This window comes from Podarcis bocagei (genome assembly GCF_964188305.1).
Source record: "Podarcis bocagei genome assembly, chromosome: 8".
Lineage (NCBI taxonomy): Eukaryota > Metazoa > Chordata > Lepidosauria > Squamata > Lacertidae > Podarcis > Podarcis bocagei.
In genome coordinates, this window is record NC_138133.1 from 44,448,936 (window position 1) to 44,469,145 (window position 20,210).

A 20,210-nucleotide genomic window follows, 5' to 3' on the forward strand; every position below is an offset into this window, starting at 1 on the left:
TCTTCACCTTGCTACTGATCATGCATGTTCCACCTCCTTCTTGTTTTTGCCCTTCTGTGGTTTCCTTGGGCTAGGCGCTGGCTCAGGCAATTAAAGAGGCCAAAGAGCAGCACCCTGACATGTCAGTGACCAAAGTAGTGGTACATAAAGAAACAGAAATCACACCTGAAGATGGGGAGGATTGATACAGGTAAGAAGATGAGATTTTTCCCAGGCACTCGTGGGCTGGCATGTGTCAAAGATCATTTCTTCCTTCATAGTTCATCTCTAACCCTTTCTATTTATTCTCTCTGGCATTTGTGAAAACAGTGATTCTGAAAGTTATGTTTTGGGGGCAGAGCTTTCTCCCACTCTCCCTATTAATGCCAGTTAGAGAAATAGAAGAAACCCATTTGCTTCTGTCTGCTTGCTGGTTGCTATGCATTTTCCGCAATCCAGTATCTTGCTCTGTAATTTCCAAAGCTGAAAAGACTGTATGCATTTGGCTTGTGGGGGAAGGGAAGCATTTCATAAAATAATGTCATAAAAAGCCTGCAAAATAAAACAGCTGCATCTTACCATATAGTGGTCAGAAACATTAATTTTAGACTTTCAGTGCAAAGCTGTTCAGGTATGGTTGACATTTCGTTTAAATGATATCATTTTCTCGGTTTTACTGAGAAATAAGTGCTGGTATGAATGTCTTTGTCTCTGTTTGTGTTCGTCCCAAATAATTACATTATTTCTTGAAGGGAGACATTCATAGTTTTTCTAATTGCTGCAATTCAATAAAGGCATGCTGACAAATTCTGGCTAAATGGGCATCTTGAAAATGTGTCAGTTACTGAATGCATGTGCTAGAATATATTGTGCATACTAACATGCTATGCAAGAGCTCTTATTACTACATCATCTGTAGATGGCTTTGAATGTTGTGTGCAAAAAAAGGAGGGGAAAAAGACTTTTCTGCTTTTTTGAATCGACAGCATAATTTTCAAGCAACAAGTATTCACAAATAATGATATAAATTATGTTTTCATATGGAATATTAGGACAGTGCATTGTGTAGCCTTAGCAGATTTACAAACTGCTGGCTAGAAGTGTGGTAATGATAGAGAAGAGGAGACAAAGCTGTTCTGAGGTGAAAGGCAGGGCCAGTAGATCAGTACCTGATAAAGAAAAAACATCCTTGGTTAGGCCCATTTAGTAAAATGAGAGCTAAAGATAATTTTCTGTTCCGAACATTCAACAATTGTTTCAATTCAATATACCTTACTGAATCTGACCATTGGTCCACCTGGCCTAGTACTCATTGGCTTTCCTGAGGTCTCAAGCAGGATCTTTCCAGCCTATCTCCTTAGTTCCTTCAATAGGAGTTACCAGGGATTGAATCTGAGTTCTTCTCCATGCAGAGTACGTGATTTACTACTGTACTATAGCTCCTTCCCTATTTTTAAACTCTTTAAATAATTGAGATGCAAATTTTATTTGCATATCTTTTTATTGATCTAAAATATCCAAGGGCTTTGTTTTGTCTACTGTCATCTAATCATTTTTAAAAAGATAGATCCCTGTCCTCATAAAACTCAGAATCTTAAATTAATTCAAGAATAATTTAATGTATTCTGTATATTGTTCTAGAAAAAAGCATATAAGCCTGAAACATTCCTCATACAAATTATAATCTCATTAACTGCAATTGGCTTTGAATCTGGTCTTAATTTTAGTGGCAATCATTGTAATACTTTTGTTTTATTTACTGCTTTAAATCAGTTGCTTCCAGATCTTAACTACACTCTCTCTACTGCAGGAATAAAGTAGCTTCCTTATGAATTCAGTCATACGTGGGAATACCAGAGCCTACAATCTTGGTTCTAATCCAGCAGGCTTGCATCTCTCCAGAGAAATTTTCAATGTGGAAGAATCAATCTTGATTGTTACTAAAGACACTGGCAGAAATATCGTCCCATTTACAGCAATCTGAATCAGCATTAGCAACCCAATATTTGCATGAAGCAATGAACAAATTACAAAAAACACAGCATTTTAATTTTCATAAACTAAGTTTCCATCTATACCTGCACGTTCATCAACAATATAAAACAGTGATCTCATGCTACACATGAATCAGTTCATGCCTTCAGTTATTGAAAATCTAAACAAACCACAGTTTCTTAGGTGGCAAAACTTTTGTTTAGGGTAAGTGAAGATTGCCCTGAAATGCTAGAAGCTGTATAGGTACTGTGTATAATGTTTTATCACGTTAGATGTGCCAATAACACACACTGTTCAGTAAACAACTTGAATCATATAATTGTTTTCATCTGGTTTTATTACTCTTGTCCAATAAACAATGGCAAATCGGTAATCTTATTTAAATGCTTACAAAATGTGCTTTGTTTACCTGGTTTGAGACCTTTAATAGATAGTAATAATTTTAGCATTGTTAGGACTTTAAAATTAGAAATTCGGTCACCCTTCACAAACCCTCATTCTATAAATTACGTTGTGGTTATTTTAAAGAAAATGTGTGTTTTCCTTACCATTTCAGAAATATTAGTCTGATTTTTTGACATTTTTTGTATTGATTTCCCTTCTGTTCTCAGAGAAAAATGTTTATTTTCAGAGTCTGGTCAGCATTTCCTAGGTCAGAGTTAAGCCTTAAACTGTACAGAACACCTACTAAACATTATTTGGTATTGGTTTTCACATTCACTTGAGGGATACTGTCTTCATTACACTGTCAGTCACATCACAACACATGGTGAATGTATGTTTCTGCATAGTGAAATAAAAGTGGTAAACGCACCAAAATTTGTATTTGTCTATGTCTAAAAAACATGTTTTCTGTATTCAAACATCAATACCATTTGTTTAATGTAACAGGCATTTTAATGTACATTACAGAGACATTCTTCCAATTGACCACAATATGGTGTTTAGATGGGTACAAATAGAAGAGCAAGTCTAAAGAAATATTGTACAAATATATTCCTTCTGTACAATTTTTGCACATACAATAGGTGCCCTCTAATTTCTTGTGTGAAATTTAGCTCTGTAATGTGCTTCATGTTAGCGAAAGGTAATAGTACAACCAGCTAACTATTTTTGAGTATTAGCTTAAATATATATATATTATATTTTCTATTCTAAAACTTTAGAGCACTATTTGTTTCAGCAAATAATCTGGGCACAATCTAGCCATAGTTAAGCACTTCTAAGTTCCATTCCAATAAGAGAGTTAAGTGTGTGTTTCATGTTCTCTTGCTAAAAGCTGTGGGACTTAAAACTACTTAATTTGGGCTGGGTCATGTCCTTTACTGTTTTGATTTAGCTTTCTATTCACAGTTCATTCATGGTATCCTTTCATTGAAGGAAAAAATGAAAGTCTATTTTTTAGCCTTTGAAATACATAAACAGCCATCTGTATGGCTATTTTTACTGATAAAGGCCAAATTCACAGATTTCCAACTGAATTGAGTGGTAGGAGCTTCTGTGAAGTAAAACTGACTCAGCACAGATCAAAAGTTAAAAAAAAATATTTTTAAAGAGTATATATCAAGAGAAAATAATCTATAGATAAATTATATAAAAATTAAGAACCATTGTCCAGTAGTGTTTGCATGTGTGGAATCTCAGGCCAAGTTTAGGTGCTCACTCCACCCCAGTGATCATCTATAGGAGTACGCAGGGCCACCATGGGCTTGTGACCCAGCTGGAATGCATGGTGGTTGATAGTATAAACTGGCACCTATGAGCGAGCTAATACATGGCCATCACATTTTCTGTGATTCCAATGGCCAGGAGCAAGATAAATAATGGCTGCTTGATGTCTAGCTCACAGTTGGTGTCACATTCTCTCAGCTAGGTCACAAATCTGCCACTGGCCCTGTACACATCCACAGGCTGGGATGGGTTTGCTAGCCATTTCATTGATGCCCAATATGGTGGGGACAGCTCCATCCTTGTGTCTCCTTTGTTCACTGCAGCTCCTACAAAGCTTTCAATTGGGATGAAGGTTTTGTCTTGTCTTTGGGACCTTCTTCTTGGAACTATCTTCCATATTCTATCAATAGGCATATTTTAATAAGTGACTCCTATATCTGTAAATATCATGGAGAAATAGCTAATATACTTAGCTAACCCAGTGAAAATCACGATCAGGTAATGCACAACAGTGAAAATTTTGCATAATACATTCCCAGTTGAATAGGGAGCTTTCTGTATAAGAATGCAATGCTGATTGCATTGAACACAATGGGACTTACTTCTAAATGTGCATATGATTGTGCTGTAAAGTGTTTCTTTTACTCTAATAACACATGTAAGTTGGTGCACCTTCTACTATCCTACATAATTAATACAGACATTACTATGTTGTGTTCCCACTCCTACCTGACTCACAGGAACTCTCTTCCTCCTATAATGTAGGAAGCAGCACTCATCCAATCATTTTAAATTAATTTATTGTTGAAGATTTCCTATTTGCATATTTAACTTGTTCCTTCCAGCACAATCATCTTCTGTTACATAGTGAACAAGCATAGATTGATTAGTTATGTGAGGCTTTAGATTATCTGTTTCTTTCCCTCGTCATATTGTGCTGTTTTGGAATAGAGTATCCAAGTATAATCTTACATTTCTGTGAATGCCAAATCAGCTTTTTACCTGTGGCAGCTGTTGATGGGATAGGAGACCATGCTCCTTGTTAAGGCATCAAGCGTTTAAAAATAGATTCTGAAACCAGATTCCTTTTCCATTGTCACAATATTTGCTTTGTAAGCCTTTCATATTGATTTTAATGAAGAGTGGGTTATAAAACAGCCCCAAAAATAAATAAGAACTACTTGGTCAGTTTAACTGATACGTCCCATGATAAAAGTATCTTTCCTTGAACAGGTCCACTATTCCATTTGTAACAACACGTTCACATAGCTCAGTTTCAAACTTGCTATTAAAATGTGGGAAAAGTTATTTTTAAGTGGCTGAAAGGTGGATTCCCAGAACTAGGTCAGGTCATAGTGAAAAACAGTATCAGCTTCTTTCAGACAATCAAACAGTGGTTCATGTGACAATGTTATACCTTCAGTTGCCGCTACACTAGGCTTCCCCTACATAGTCTCCATATGTTTTGGACTACAACTCCCATCAGGCGTAGTCACAATGTTGAATAATTTGGACTACAACTCCCATCAGGCGTAGTCACAATGTTGAAATGGTAATTGTAGTCCAAACACTTGGAGAGTACCAGGCTTGGGAAAGCTTCACTACACAAGCAATAGTATCATCATCATTATTTTGAAGCACGGCATCAGAATCTACCCAAAGGATGCAATCCTAAGCACACAACTTAGGGGGAAAGCCCCACCGAACACAGTGGTGTTTACTTCTGAGTAAGCGTGCATAGGGTTGTTCTGTATTGTTCTGCACAGAATTTGTGCTTGGACAGTAACCTCCTGTCCACGATTATTGCTACATTGCCTACATTTTAGCATGGCATATCAAAATAAGAACGCTATCAAAAGCTAATTCATTGATTTATAAGATTACTTCAAAGGGGTACTCACTGCTAGAATAAGAATGAAGTGCACAATGATGGCTCAATGTTAGTGAACTTTGTGTGGGGGTACTTCCTGGGAAATAAATGTTTCTTTTTGATAGATTGTTTTTTGGGTTGACTGCCTAATCCTGTGCCAGATGAAATAAAAAGCTCTTGCCTGTTTCTAACAGCTGCCTTTTGTCTCAGTCTTTTCTTGTTTGTTGGTCTTCATCCAGCTCTTATGCATGTAGTGATCCATACAAAGTAACTGTAACAAGACTAGCCTTGTTTGAAGGCATCATTCTTACACAGAACTATACAAGGGCAAATCTTCTAATTACAACAGGGATCATAATTTCTGAAGATGCAGCACTGTGGGTTGTCAGTTCTGCCTTATTGTGATAAAGGGCCATGCCACATAGCCAGAGAGTAGTAAAATTGGGGTGTGTGTCAGCAAATACATACAGCATATGTACCGTATTTTTCGCCCCATAAGACGCACTTTTTCCCCTCCAAAAATGAAGGGAAAATCTGGGTGCGTCTTATGGGGCGAATGCAGGCTTTCGCTGAAGCTTGAAGAGCGAGAGGGGTCGGTGCGCACCGACCCCTCTCGCTCTCCAGGCTTCAGGAAGATATCCGCCGCCCAGGCAGCCCTGTGGGAGGTCACACAGGGTTGCCTAGGCTGCGGATAGCAGCCTGCTTCTCGGAGCGTCGGGCGCCCTGAAGGCAGAGCGCCCGACGCTTCGGGAACAATTCCGCCGCCCAGGCAGCCCTGTGGGAGGTCCCACAGGGTTGCCTAGGCTGCGGATAGCAGCCTGCTTCTCGGAGCGTCGGGCGCCCTGAAGGCAGAGCGCCCGACGCTTCGGGAACCATTCCGCAGCCCAGGCAGCCCTGTGGGAGGTCCCACAGGGCTGCCTAGGCTGCGGATAGCAGCCTGCTTCTCGCAGCGTCGAGCGCCCTGAAGGCAGAGCGCCCGACGCTTCGGGAACCATTCCGCAGCCCAGGCAGCCCTGTGGGAGGTCCCACAGGGCTGCCTAGGCTGCGGATAGCAGCCTGCTTCTCGGAGCGTCGGGCGCCCTGAAGGCAGAGCGCCCGACGCTTCGGGAACCATTCCGCAGCCCAGGCAGCCCTGTGGGAGGTCCCACAGGGCTGCCTAGGCTGCGGATAGCAGCCTGCTTCTCGGAGCGTCGGGCGCCCTGAAGGCAGGGTGCGCAAGGCTTGGGGCGGCAGCGGACTGCTTGCGCGCACCTAGAAGCTTGGGGCGTGCTGAGGTCAGCGCGCCCCAAGCTTCTGCATGCCGGCAAGCAGTCCGCTGACGCCCCAAGCCTCCCGCACCCGGCAGGAGGTCCCGCCGGGTGCGGGAGGCTTGGGGCGGCAGCGGACTGCTTGCGCGCACCTAGAAGCTTGGGGCGTGCTGAGGTCAGCGCGCCCCAAGCTTCTGCATGCCGGCAAGCAGTCCGCTGCCGCCCCAAGCCTCCCGCACCCGGCAGGAGGTCCCGCCGGGTGCGCAAGGCTTGGGGCGGCAGCGGACTGCTTGCCGGCATGCAGAAGCTTGGGGCGCGCTGACCTCAGCACGCCCCAAGCTTCTGGATTAGCGCAGGGGTCCGCTAGCCCTGGGAGAGGCGCCGGCTCTCCCACGCTAGCGGAGACCTTGCCGGCACGCAGAAGCTTGGGGCGCGCTGAGCGCCGCACGCCCCAAGCTCCTGGTGTAGCGCAGCGCACCTGGGGGGGAAATAAAATTTTTTTCCTTCATTTCCCCCCCTAAAATCTAGGTGCGTCTTATGGGCCAGTGCGTCTTATGGGGCGAAAAATACGGTACATGTCTACATATAGTCGCCAGGATCCACAGACCCCAGGTGAAAAGTACATTTGCATGCACATGGAAGAAAGGATAGTAAGTTCTTGTTTTCTTATAAAAATGCTATGTCCGATAGAAGGGTGCCCTAAAAGCAATTGGGTGAGATTTCTGGCATCCTGAAAGGCTACAGCCAGAATGGGGGAACTGAAATGCAACATGTTGCATTTTGAATTCCAAATCAACATGTTCTAGTCTAAGACTTGCAGGTGTAGGGCAGTATATAAATTCAATAAATAAAATAAAATACTCCTAGAAACAAATTAACAGCCATGTTTCTAAACGCTGAGACTATGAAAGAAACTAAGGTGAAGTAATATAAGCATTTCTAAATGTGCATTTACGGTATATGTTGAAGGTCAGCTTTAAAAACTGAACCTTAGCTGTCTTCATGAAGAAATCATTTAATAAACTGGATAATTGTGATCAACCCAAAACTGCATATTTGAACTGGTCACATTTTTCTGGGTTTGGGCCTTTTTAAGCCAAGTCCTTTTATGTTTTCTTCCAGTTTTTATCCCATCCTTCCTCTGGCCATAGACACTGTCTTTATCCTTTGTCCATGTTCCGAAACCCTCCTGCTTCTACTGCCAGTTCAGCAGTTTCCTGCTCCACCAATTCTCCATTTCTGCATATAACTGATCCTTTAGATCACAACTAATTTTCTTGTAAGGGCTGTATTTGCAATCTTCTGCCTCTCCTGCCCCACCTTCTGTCAGGATTCCTGTCTCTACTCATATTTATATTAAAATAGCCATAAATGTCTTGGATGAGTTCACTGATTGCCGCAATAAAATAAAATAAAAAATTCTGGTTATTCCAAAATGGAAGGGTATAGTTATTACATTGCAGCATGAGAACATATCTTCTAACATTCCTCAGATGAAAATAGGGACATTTCTCACTCCCCGCCGCCTGACCCTTAACAGCTCCCCATTTTTGTCCCCTCACCACAGCATTCCATATCAGAAGAAGGGAAAATGCTACCACCACTACACCAATGGGACACAGCACACACACCCTCCACTGTTCTGAGAAAACCGCTTAATCCTGATTTTATAAATTTTAGAAGGGGCAAGATTAGACGCTGCCACACAAAGCATTTTTTTAAAAAAATCAAGACTTCAATCTCCATTCCACTGTAACTTTCTTCCCACCCAGGGCAGCCCTGCCCATGCCTGCCACTCAGAGCTGGCGTATCATGCAGGTCTGGGTCCACTCTCCAGCAGCTATGAAATGCCCAATGAAGGAGGCCAGCAGTAACAGCCACAGAGAGGCAATTGGATGCTCCCTTGCCACCCCCATTGTCGTAACTCGGGACAAGTGCCAGCTCATCCTACTCCCTGAGCTCAGCAACAGCAACACTAGCAGAGGAAAAAGGAACATTCTGGGATCAAATCAAAATCCAGAATGGCTTTCATTATTCTGGGACTGCCCCTGGAAAATCGGGACATTTGGAGGGTATGTGAGAGAATCATAACTTGAAACAGAAGGCCACAATCCAGTGCCTTTTATTTAGCATGTATACTGCATGTTCTCTGCTTTGGAAGCGGTATATAATAATTACTAAACAATAAAACAAGGTCCATGTACTTAAGAAAGCCAATGTAGTGAAATGTTTATAATTGTTAGACTAGGTTCCGGGAGACTCAAGGCAGCATTTCACAATGTGTGGGGCGGTGCCTGGCTCTCTAATAATTTATTCTTTTGCATTTTATTATTTTTTGCAACAAGCCCCAATGTGTTCAGTGTGGTTTCATTACGGGTTCATAGAATTGTACCCAATATACATAGACCCCAGCTACTTCAACTTCATTCAGAAAGCAACAAAACATGGACTCCAACCTTTTATTGTGTCCAAAACACAAGCAAGTTGATAATTCATAAGGTGTTTTTCATGATATTAGATACTGTACATGAATTACACTTCAAAAATCTGACAGAAACAGCTGTAATGCTTTCTCAATGTGTGCAACAGCCCTACGTTCAAGAGACAACAGGAAACAAAATAAGTACAGTGGGGGAAAACCTGTATTTTAAAATAAAATCCCACTTAAAAATTAGCATACAGTCCTATTAAAGCAAGTGTGGCCAGATGAGAATCTGAATGCTCAGCCAGTCCTTCTACCACCTTTCTATTCTACACTGAGCTTTAGCTCAGTTGGTACCGCATGAATACTCTTAACCTCAGGGTCAAGGATTCAAGCACCACACTGGGAAAGAGAGTCCTGCATTGCAGGGGGTTGCATGATCATGGTCCCTTCCAACTCTACAATTATATGATTCTACGATTAAACATACAACCCCTAACATACAACAATCGCATACAAACCCGAAACAGGACCAGTTCTGCACTAGGGTAAACCTCAATCACTATTCTGGGGAAAGGTCTTCACAAAATTCACCTGTTTCAGCTTTAAATAGCAAAACTGAAAGTCTATGGCGTTGCTTCCAAATGATTTCACAGCAAAAAAAAATTCACTGGTCAAAGAGCTTTTGAAAATACGTTGCAATCAGGCCTTTTCTGAGGTGGCTCACTGCTTGTGGAATGCTCTCCCCAGAGAGGCTCACCTTCATTACAGTATTTTTAGGTGCCTGTTGAAAATGTTTCTCTAGAACCAGGCCTTTGGGTAAATAAACCATCTACGGTTTTTAAACACATTTGTGGAAGTGGGAGTTACTGATTTGTGTTTGTTGTTTGTTACATATTTAGTATTCTCATTTAGTATTTTTATGTTGTGAACCAAACTGTGGTCTTTGGATAAAAGGCAGTATACAAATTTAATAAATATACATAAATTAAAAAACCAGTAAATGTCAGGGACCTTCTGCATGCACAGCATATGCTCTGCCACCGAACTCTAGCCAGTTAATAGGGGGCCAATTTAAAATATGGATAGATTCAGCCCTAGGAAGGAGAGAATAAATTAACCACTAGACGATTTTGGACGTGGTGGAATAGAGGATTAAGATTACGATATCTTGAAAGAACGCACAAGGTCAGATATTTGAGGTATTGTTGCTCAAGGGCCTCACAAAACCTGGATCGAGCACTAGTGGCTCAGCAGCCTGAAAGCTTTCATTCACAAACTAATTTGCACCCAAGGATAAAGGACATGTAAGGGCTGCTGAATACTGTACCAAGGGCTGCTGAATACTAGTTAGGTCCTCCCAACCAGGAAACTCGTGCTTTTTATCTTTTTAATACTGTATTCGCAGCACAGGAACACATACATACAAGGCTCTCTCTCGCTCTTGGGGGCGCGAGAAAAACGAGGATATTCACCGGAAAGAAAGGGAGTCAAGTCTGAGGAGCCCAAACCTCCGCGAAGGGGCGCGAAGTGCGCGCGGCCCGCTCTGCCCCCTCAGACTTAATGGCAGATGCAGGCGAAGCGGAGAGACACAAAGACCCGGATAGCACAGCCGTGGAATTGTGTTGGGGAGGATTTCGACTGCAGTAGCCGCGAGAGACTCGGGGCTTTCAGCCCGCGGCTTTGTTACGCTTCCCTCAGCGAAGGCAAAAGCGGGCACTGCCGCCCTCCCACGTAACCGCTCGCTCTGACATCACACCGGCGAGCAATGGCGCGCGCGCGCTCACACGCCGAGGCAGACAAGACGCTTCTCTCTGGAGAGAATGGGAGCGAGAGACGCGCACGCGCGCACGCACTTTAATATGGTTCTCGAGGCCGCTTCAACTCTCGGCGCGGCCCCGTCCATGGCGACGCGCGGCGAAAGCGCCTGGCCGGCCCTCCCGTGTGCGTGAGCCCGCCGAGGCCGCCTCAGAATGGCTGGTCGGGCTCCCCGTTCTGCCCCCTCCAGGCCACCTGCGCGAATGAGCGGCCTCCCTCCTCATCGGAGCACCCGCCCCCTCCTCTCTCTCGCTCTCTCCCTGCGGGGGGCGCGCCCTGCTCGCACCGCGCATGCACGTTCCCGCCTCTGGCGCGCCTCCTCTGGCCGCCGCGCGCGCGCACTGAATGCTCGTGCAGGAAGCGGCGGTAACGGTCAGAGACGCGCGCCATTTCCCCTTACATCCCATCCCCCCCCAACCCCCCCAAAATATCCCTTTACTCGGAGCGGAGCGCTGCTGCGGCCGCGGCCACCCCCCTCCTCCTCCCCTCCCCTCCCCATATTTTGTCCCTTCGCCGAGCGTGGCAGGTAAGCGCGAGGGGCATCTGCGCGCGCACTCGAGGCTAGGCTGGCGGAACCGGGCGAGCGGGAGGAGGGGGAGGGGAGGTGCACTGGGGAGGCTCCGCCGCGCGCCGCCCTTTTGCAGCAGCTGCTCCCGCGCGCGCCGCCTGGCTCGGGCCTGCTAGGCTGCCTCGCGCCACTCGGGGCAGTCCCGACAGGAAAGGGCCGCCTTCTCGGCGGCGGCCGAGGGCGCTCTCCGGTGGGAAGCGGTTGCTTTCGGCGCCCGAGATTGCCGCAGCGCCCCCACCCCGCCTTCCTTCCGTTCTCCGCCGCCCCCCATTTGACGAGCGAGCGCGAGCGACGGCTGCGGGACCAGCAGCGCCTTTCGCTCCGTTCCCGCGCACGCGGGCCTTGCTGGGCTCCGCCTCTTCGGTGGCGGGCGGAATAGGACGGGGGAGCCGCGCGTGTGAGGCGAGGGTGCGCTCCACTCCGCTGCAGCCCCTTCTTAGCGGGGGCACAGGCATCGTCCCCGAACGGGCACTAGCACGCATGCACCGAGTATGCACCGTGCACGTCTGCTCCATGGTTACTCGCGCGCTGCTCGCTTGCTTGCCGGAGGAGGAGTTGTGTTCCAGTACGTGCACGCCGCGAATGCACGCTCTTGCTCGCCTATAGAGGAAAAAATCGCCATCGGTTCAGTACGAAACAAATAGGAATCGGGACTGACTCATAATGGTTGTCGCGGTGTTGATTTCCGAGTAAGAGTGTTTATTATGCTTTCGCCCTCTTTAATTCAAATCTGATTTAGGGCGCGCGGGTGGGGTGGGGGATTGTTTGAGGGTGTATTCACGAAACTAGTCTATGGTGCTTATTGCGATGGTAGTAAACCATATTCTTTAAATAAACATTGCTGCAGTTAGGGTTTATCTCAATTTTAGTTTCCTTTAAAAGCACAAAAAGTGTACGTCATCACATTTTATTTAAAAAGTTATGTGAGTAAATTTAAAGTGGTATCTTTGATAACTAAAATACTTAGTACATAAAAAAGTAGCTTGTCCAAGGTCCCTAGAAGGTGATCTTAAACTTATATATCCCTAGATATAGGAGTTTAAGATCACCTTCAGACGAAGCTACTGAACTGGATGCAAGCAGACAGTTATGGGATTGCTTTATTAGTCTTGCTTTAGTTCCATTAGATTGAATATATTTGCTTACTCTGAGAAGGCTGGGTGGCTACTGAAGGGTAGGTGTAGGCATTTCAGTAAATAAACAAAACTGAAATCTGTTAACATGGGGAAAATCTTAATTGATTGCAACAGGATTCCCACATGCAGGTTTTTTTATATAAAAAATGTCATACTGTATTTCTTAAATCTAGCAAACTTAACAATAGTTACGCTCAGATGGTTCCTCTCCCAATATATTCAAGAAATTTGATGTGTGGGTTGCAGAGCCACCTGTACTAGTCCTGCCTCTTGCTCTGATTTGTCAGATGGATATGCCAAGCCATCTGCCCAAGAACCCTGTCTCATGTGGGCTGAACAGATAGAGGTGTTGTCTGAATTCCCTAAAAATGAAAAGTATATGAAAATGTAACACTCAGAAACTCAGAGTTTCCAGTAACAGTTCAGTCATCAGGAGAACAAGAATGTTTTTGAAGGCATGCTGAATGTTGATAATGAAGGAAGCAGATGCATCTCATCAGGGTGGACATTCCGTTAGTGGGGAGCAACCCATCCCCTCTTATCCGCTCCTAGGGTTGTCTGTTAATAGTAATAATTAAAGGTGCTAGTACTAGCGCACAAAGCCTTAAATGGCTTTGGACCAAAGTATTTAAAGAAGCACCTCCTGCAATATCAACCATTGTGGGCTTGACAATGGCAGGTGGTCCCACCTTCTTGGCATGGCCCATGACAAGACTTTTTTCACACACAAGTCTAAACTACTTGCTTTTGTGAAGGTAAACCAGGCTTCCTCAACCTCGGCCCTCCAGATGTTTTGAGACTACAGTTCCCATCATTCCTGACCACTATACTACCCTGAACATGCCTGATCCTGATAAGGATCATGGGAGCTGTAGGCCAAAAACATCTGAAGGGCTGAGGTTGAGGAAGCCTGGGCTAAACATTACCTGCAACATTGCATTGCAATGCTATTTGGAGGGGAAATAAAAGCCAGCAAGCGCACAGGACATGTATTAGGCAAGACACACATCAGACATACGGTAACACCTTTGCTAATGGCTGTGAGCAACCAAAGTCGGATACAAATGAATAACTTGCTTGGATTTTGTGAAACAGAAAAAGTGGAACAAATGAAAATAAAAACTAGAAACCCGAGAGGCAACGATTTATGCTTTAAGAGATAAAAACATCTATATATTTCCCTTCATTTCTTGGTCTTCTTACTGCTTAAAAATAAAGTCAAAGGATAAACAACAAAATCAAAATTCCATACAGTTGCTGCTGTACCAGATTTTACAGTGGAATATTTCATATACTTGCAAAAATAATTTGCTTAATAAAAGTTATCCATAGCTGCAACAATTTGAACCCCCCCCTTTGAATCATATGTACATGAGCCACATTCCTGTTCTCTACACACACACACACGTACACATATGTGTGCAGTTCCTGCTCTTCCCCAAGTCTCCACCACACAAGTTACTAGTGTTTTTATAAATATCCTGCAGGCCTATAGGTGAGTAGTTGCTGATGTTCACGTTAAAGGCATAGAAGGGCCTAGTCTACAACTATACTACCCTGAACATGCCTGATCTCTGATATCAGAACCTCAGCTTGGAGAATGGCCTATCTTGGAAATTGTGGCCTAAATTGTGAGAGAGTAGGATTATATGGAACTATAGGATCTGTTGTGCATTTTGTCCTTGCAAGTATGAAAAGATTCTGCTTTCAGAAATAAGTTGTGTTGATTTTAATGTAGAAATACTATACTAGCAATAAAGCCATGGAAGCCAGTGTGGTGTAAATTACAGAGTCAGATCTGGGTTCAAATCCCTACTCAGCAATGAAGCTCACCAGTCCTCTCAGCCTCCTCTAACTCATCATAAAAGGGACAACCTGGTAGACCATTCTCTTTAAAGGAAAAATGGGATAATAGAAAAATAATACTCTTTTAAAAGATACCTCATCGTTTTCTCTTTCAGGTTCAGGGTCCTCAGGATAAAGGTTAACCTACCGTCAACATTTTGTTCAGATATTAAGAAAAAAATCCTTCATTGTTCATGGTACAGTCTTAATATTTCTTTTTTGCATTTCCTTAATTTTCTGCTTCAGTAAATTATTTTAGTCATTAGGTAATTGCCTATACAGTCTTACCTTGGTTTTCGAACAACCTAGTTCTCGAACATTTTGGCTTCTGAACAATCGAAACCCGGAAGTGACTTTTCCAATTTTTGAGGTTATTTTGGAAGCCGAACGTCTAACAGGGAACTGTTTGGCTGCAGGAGCTTCCTGCAGCCAATCAGAAGCACGCTTTGGAAGTTGAACACTTTGGAAGTTGATTGGACTTCCAAGGTATGACTGTACAAGTTTGCCAGTGAAATGATGGGGCATATTTGGGAAGAGCGAAGAGAAGGGAGGACCATTTCCTCTTTGCCTCTCCTCTTCCTCACTTTTGTCTTCCTCGCCCGTTCTCAGCACTCTCTACTCCTCCTGCTTCAGCTCTTGCCCGTCAAACTCAGATTTGTTGTTGCTGCCTTCCTAATATAGTTGGAAGGAAGGATTTATATGTTTGGCCGCACTGCTGAGCATTGGGTTGGGATGCAACCTTTCATTATCCCAGATGATGTTCAATCCAGACTAGTGGACAACTTGCAGGCAAGCCGGAAATCCTAGAGTTTTTATTACTGTGGTCCACAGTTCACTTGCCCACTTTCTTAGAGAAGAATGGCACTGTTGTTGTTGTTTTCCTGTGATGCTTATACAATAATAGGTAGATCAACTTTTTGTCTACAGTGGTACCTCAGGTTAAGTACTTAATTCATTCCGGAGGTCCGTTCTTAACCTGAAATTGTTCTTAACCTGAAGCACCACTTTAGCTAATGGAGCCTCCTGCTGCTGCTGCCGCACCACCGGAGCACGATTTCTGTTCTCATCCTGAAGCAGAGTTCTTAACCTGAGGTACTATTTCTGGGTTAGTGGAGTCTGTAACCTGAAGCGTATGTAACCTAAAGTGTATGTAACCCGAGGTACCACTGTATTGAGATTTTTAAAGGTTATTAATTGCTTGAAATGTTGTTGAGTAAATCTGAGTTATAAAGTTCAGATCTAATACTACATTTCTCAAAATGTCTTTTGTTTTGTCAGAGTAGCTTACAAATAAATCTTTTCATAATTTTTCTGCAGGAGTTTTTCCTCAGTATGTCTGAAACCATTAAATATAATGACGACGATCACAAAACTGTATTTCTGAAAACATTAAATGAGCAGCGATTGGAAGGAGAATTTTGTGACATCGCTATTGTTGTTGAAGACGTGAAATTCAGGGCCCACAGGTGTGTGCTTGCTGCTTGTAGTACCTATTTTAAAAAGCTTTTCAAAAAACTGGAAGTTGACAGCTCATCAGTAATAGAGATTGATTTCCTTCGGTCAGATATATTTGAGGAAGTGCTAAATTATATGTACACAGCCAAGATTTCAGTTAAAAAAGAAGACGTTAATTTAATGATGTCGTCTGGTCAGATTCTTGGGATTAGATTCTTGGACAAACTCTGTTCTCAGAAACGTGATGTTTCTAGTCCGGAAGATAATTCGCAATCAAAAAATAAGTACTGTCTTAAAATAAACAGATCAATGGGTGAATCTAATGATAACCAAGACGATGAGGTTGAAGAAATTGGAGATCATGATGATAGCCCATCAGATATGACAATGGAAGGAACCCCTCCCAGTCAAGAAGATGGCAAGTCACCAACTGCGACTCTGAGAGTTCAGGAAGCAATTCTGAAAGAGCTGGGCAGTGAAGAGGTTCGAAAAGTGAACTGCTACGGTCAGGAAGTAGAGTCCATAGACACTGCCGAAACAAAAGAACTAGGATCTCAAACTCCTCAAGCTCTAGCATTTAACGATGGCATCAGTGAAGTCAAGGACGAACAGACGCCAGCATGGACAACAGCAGCTGGCGACATGAAATTTGAATATTTGCTTTATGGTCACAGAGAGCAGATTGCATGTCAGGCATGTGGCAAAACATTTTCAGACGAAGCACGATTGAGAAAACATGAAAAACTTCATACTGCGGATAGACCCTTTGTTTGTGAAATGTGCACTAAAGGCTTTACCACCCAAGCCCATTTGAAAGAGCATCTAAAGATCCACACAGGCTATAAGCCATATAGCTGTGAAGTATGTGGGAAGTCTTTCATTCGTGCTCCAGACCTAAAGAAGCACGAGAGGGTTCACAGTAACGAACGGCCGTTTGCCTGCCACATGTGCGACAAAGCTTTCAAGCACAAGTCTCACCTGAAAGACCACGAAAGAAGACACAGAGGCGAAAAGCCTTTTGTCTGTGGTTCTTGTACTAAAGCATTTGCCAAAGCATCTGATTTAAAGAGACATGAGAACAATATGCACAGCGAAAGGAAACAAGTAACCACAACCAGTGCTCTCCAAAGTGAAACAGAACAATTACAGGCAGCAGCTATGGCTGCGGAGGCAGAACAACAGCTGGAAACTATAGCTTGTAGTTAAAAGCAGAAGAATCCACAAGTTGAAAAATGTTTGGTCTGATAACTCACCATTGGAAAAAGTATTTTTAAAGGGATTTTGAGAGTAGAAATATAGTTTGAAATTTGCAGCAAAGAACTACCCTATCAGTGACGTTAAACATGGGAGAAGGCTTTGATTTAGGCAACAGTCCAGGCATAAATCAAAAACAGAGTCAGACTCTAGCCAGTATTTTACTCCTCTTAAAACTCTGGGTTTCATTGCATGTCTAGTAAACTCTACGCATGTGGAATGGAAGGCCTTACACTCCAGTGCACAGGGAAATTACACTAAAATATTTCAATTTAAACTATTTATGTTCCATTGATTTCAGTTGCTTTGGCACCCCAATCATAAGTATGCTTCCTGTGATCAAGGGAATCTCTAAATACCTTAGAGATTGTCCATTCAGGATGGTGACAAGTGACAGGAAAAGCTGCTGGACCAAAAGGTGTGCCCATTAGGGATTCACTGGATTGCAGCTGTTAATGTGGAAGTAAGCCTCATGGATTTCAGTGGAAATTTGTTCCATGTAAGTATGTCACTCCAAGTCTTTTGGTTCCATCGGCCTGAAGATTGGGCTATTAATGAGTATTTGAACAGTTTAAATAAATAATGTCTGCTACAACAGTTTTTTTTTTACTTTGAAATTATGAATTACAATGAGTGCAAAAAATCATTTTAAAATAAGAAATGTATTGTTGTCCCTCTAACCAAAACTCATGAAGGTATGACTTTAGTCTTTATATAATAGCTCTTTGCAGTTGTCTGTTAATCCACTGTGATGGTCACTACAAGTTTTTAATGTAGCTGTGTGGGCATTTGAACACTGGGAATTATCTTGTTTCCTCAGCTGGTGAGTTGGTGTATCCCAAGGTCATTAGAACCACTCTCTGTCTTGCAGATGTTTTTCCTCCCTGGTCCGCCTTACCTATGTGCCTGCATTTTGCTTTGCTATTCCTGTCTTCAGCTCAAGGCAAAAATAACAGTTGTCTTTGTCTTATTTTAGGAGGCCTTTAATTGTATTCTGTTAGGGAGCCTAGCCCTAAGAAAATGGAAATGGCAGGGAACAGCTGTTGCACTGCTGCTTACAGTTGGAAAGGTGCAAATACTACTTGACAAACTCAGGTTCCATCCCCAGGGTTTTCTGGTCTCCATGGCCATTGTCCAAGAATGCGCAGGTCCACCATCCTGCTCTTCCATCAGCATAATTTATTCCAGTGCAGAGTTAAAAGGAGCCAAGGCATATTGTTACAGGGAAGAAAAGAAGTAGAGAAAATCATCTCAAGGAAGGCAGTGTTGCTCTGCTACAGTCAGCTGTAGTAAATCCTTGCTTTCTTTCAAGGTTCTTTTACTGTTCTTAAATGATTGATAATTAGGTATAGCTTGAAGATCTGAAGCAAATAGTTCAGAACAACAGGCAATTGGGTTGAAGCTTACTATAGGATAGCTTTAAAGACTCTACAACCTGGTTTTCAATAGACGATGCCTCTTCATGCTGGGTTGCAGTTCACAATGATGTTCTTCTATACAAATTGCTTCAGTGGAAAATTAGACATCAAGAAGAAAGATTATAGCCTAGTCTTCTCCAGAACATTGTCGTTTTCCTTATGGGGAGCATTCATTTGAGCTTGACCTGCAGTCTGTAAAGTGTATAGCCCAACACTTTGGTAAGAACTAGGCCTACTTGAGCAGCCTTTTCATGAAACCTGGAGGAACTGGGATGATGGGAAGGTGATTAGGAAAGGATAGAGAAAATGGCAACACGTATCAATATCCCTTAAGGCATTTAGAGTTACACAGCTGCATTTTGTTATGATTTCATACCATATTCCCTGCTCAGTAATGTAAGAATTCCACTAGTCTTGCAGTGCAATCCTATGTGTGTTTACTCCGAAATCCCACTGAATTCAGTGGAGATCACCCCCTAGCTAGTGTGTATAGATTTGTAGCTTTTGGCTGCGTTACAGTTAGCTGTGATATTTAGTGTTTGAGATTTACATCCCAATCCTAAGCATTTCTGTTTGGAAAGCAATCTTAAGTTCAGCTAGGCTTAATGTTCAGTTAGGCTCATTTGCTATGAAGTGTGCTTCGGTTTGCAGCTTAGTGTCAGAGCTTAGGTTCAGTTACGCTGCTTTAAAAAATCATCAGCTTTTTGGAACAGGTCCTGTATATCTCTTCCAGAGATGTCTAGTGCGAAATGCTTTCAGGGAATTGATAGGAAATGTATGATCTTGGGATCATTTTGGGTAGAAGAAAATTTTAAGCTTGTGAAGCTTCCTTAGCCTGCCTGCCCTGAATTAATGAACCAGTTTTATTCGAAATACAAACTTACCATTCAGATATGCTTTAAGATGTCTCAGTGATTACAATTGCATTTGTAATGAACTATAGGATGGGATTTCCATGCAGTAAGAGAAGGCTGAAGTCCGTTCAAGTCTTTAAAGAAATTTCCCCACACATTTTTAACACACTTCTATTATCAAGGTTAAATTTTAATTAACATTGGTCAAAAAATGTTTATAACATTGGGTTAGAATTAGTTATTAGAATATGTATTTATAAATTATTGTGTGTCAAATCACCTATTGCATTTCTAAATAATAATTAAGACTAACATTTTTAAGTATTAGAATAAAATTGCATCTAACTATTGATCTTTGTTACAATGTTGTGAATCATTCAATGAATAGACAAGTTTAAGTTAAATTTAAAATGCCAACTGTTTGAAAATTGTCTTGTAAATAAAACACAAATATTTTAGAATACATGGTGTAATGTGTCTATACATTTTACAGCATTCTTATTTTATTTTACTTTTTGATATATTGGTTTTAGAATGTCTGATATGCAACTTCAGTGAATTTATATAACCTAAAACCAATTTGCTTATAAGATGCTTGGTTTATAAGTCAGACAGAGATGACTATAAGGATCCAATTTATGTGCTTAACAAGTAGTGAATGATGACTGGAGCACCTGC

The 20,210-nt window shown here is 42.6% G+C and overlaps 2 protein-coding genes across 26 annotated transcripts in view; both read left to right on the forward strand.

Annotated features, from left to right (window-relative positions):
- The window catches only part of EPB41L3 (erythrocyte membrane protein band 4.1 like 3), a 136,288-nt gene extending 130,582 nt beyond the window's left edge, over window positions 1–5,706 (forward strand). For 23 of the 24 annotated variants that reach the window (XM_081205541.1, XM_081205540.1, XM_081205559.1 and 20 more), the window contains one exon: window positions 75–1,870. In XM_081205541.1, the coding sequence (XP_081061667.1) occupies window positions 75–185 (111 nt within the window). In that variant the 3' untranslated portion in view covers window positions 186–1,870. Of the gene's footprint in view, window positions 1–74 lie in introns of all 24 variants that reach the window. The other variant, XM_081205561.1, reaches the window with a different exon arrangement.
- A 5,646-nt stretch (window positions 5,707–11,352) lies between these two features.
- On the forward strand, window positions 11,353–19,995 carry ZBTB14 (zinc finger and BTB domain containing 14). Of its 2 annotated transcripts, none has more exons than XM_081205642.1 (3): window positions 11,353–11,528; window positions 14,668–14,748; window positions 15,869–19,995. In XM_081205642.1, exons 2-3 carry the CDS (start codon window positions 14,746–14,748, stop codon window positions 17,210–17,212), a joined length of 1,347 nt encoding a protein of 448 aa, XP_081061768.1. In that variant the 5' UTR covers window positions 11,353–11,528; window positions 14,668–14,745; the 3' UTR covers window positions 17,213–19,995. The 2 variants fall into 2 exon arrangements, with proteins under 2 accessions (XP_081061768.1, XP_081061767.1); XM_081205641.1 differs by lacking the exon at window positions 11,353–11,528 and adding an exon at window positions 11,594–12,259.
- Window positions 19,996–20,210: the final 215 nt, after the last annotated feature.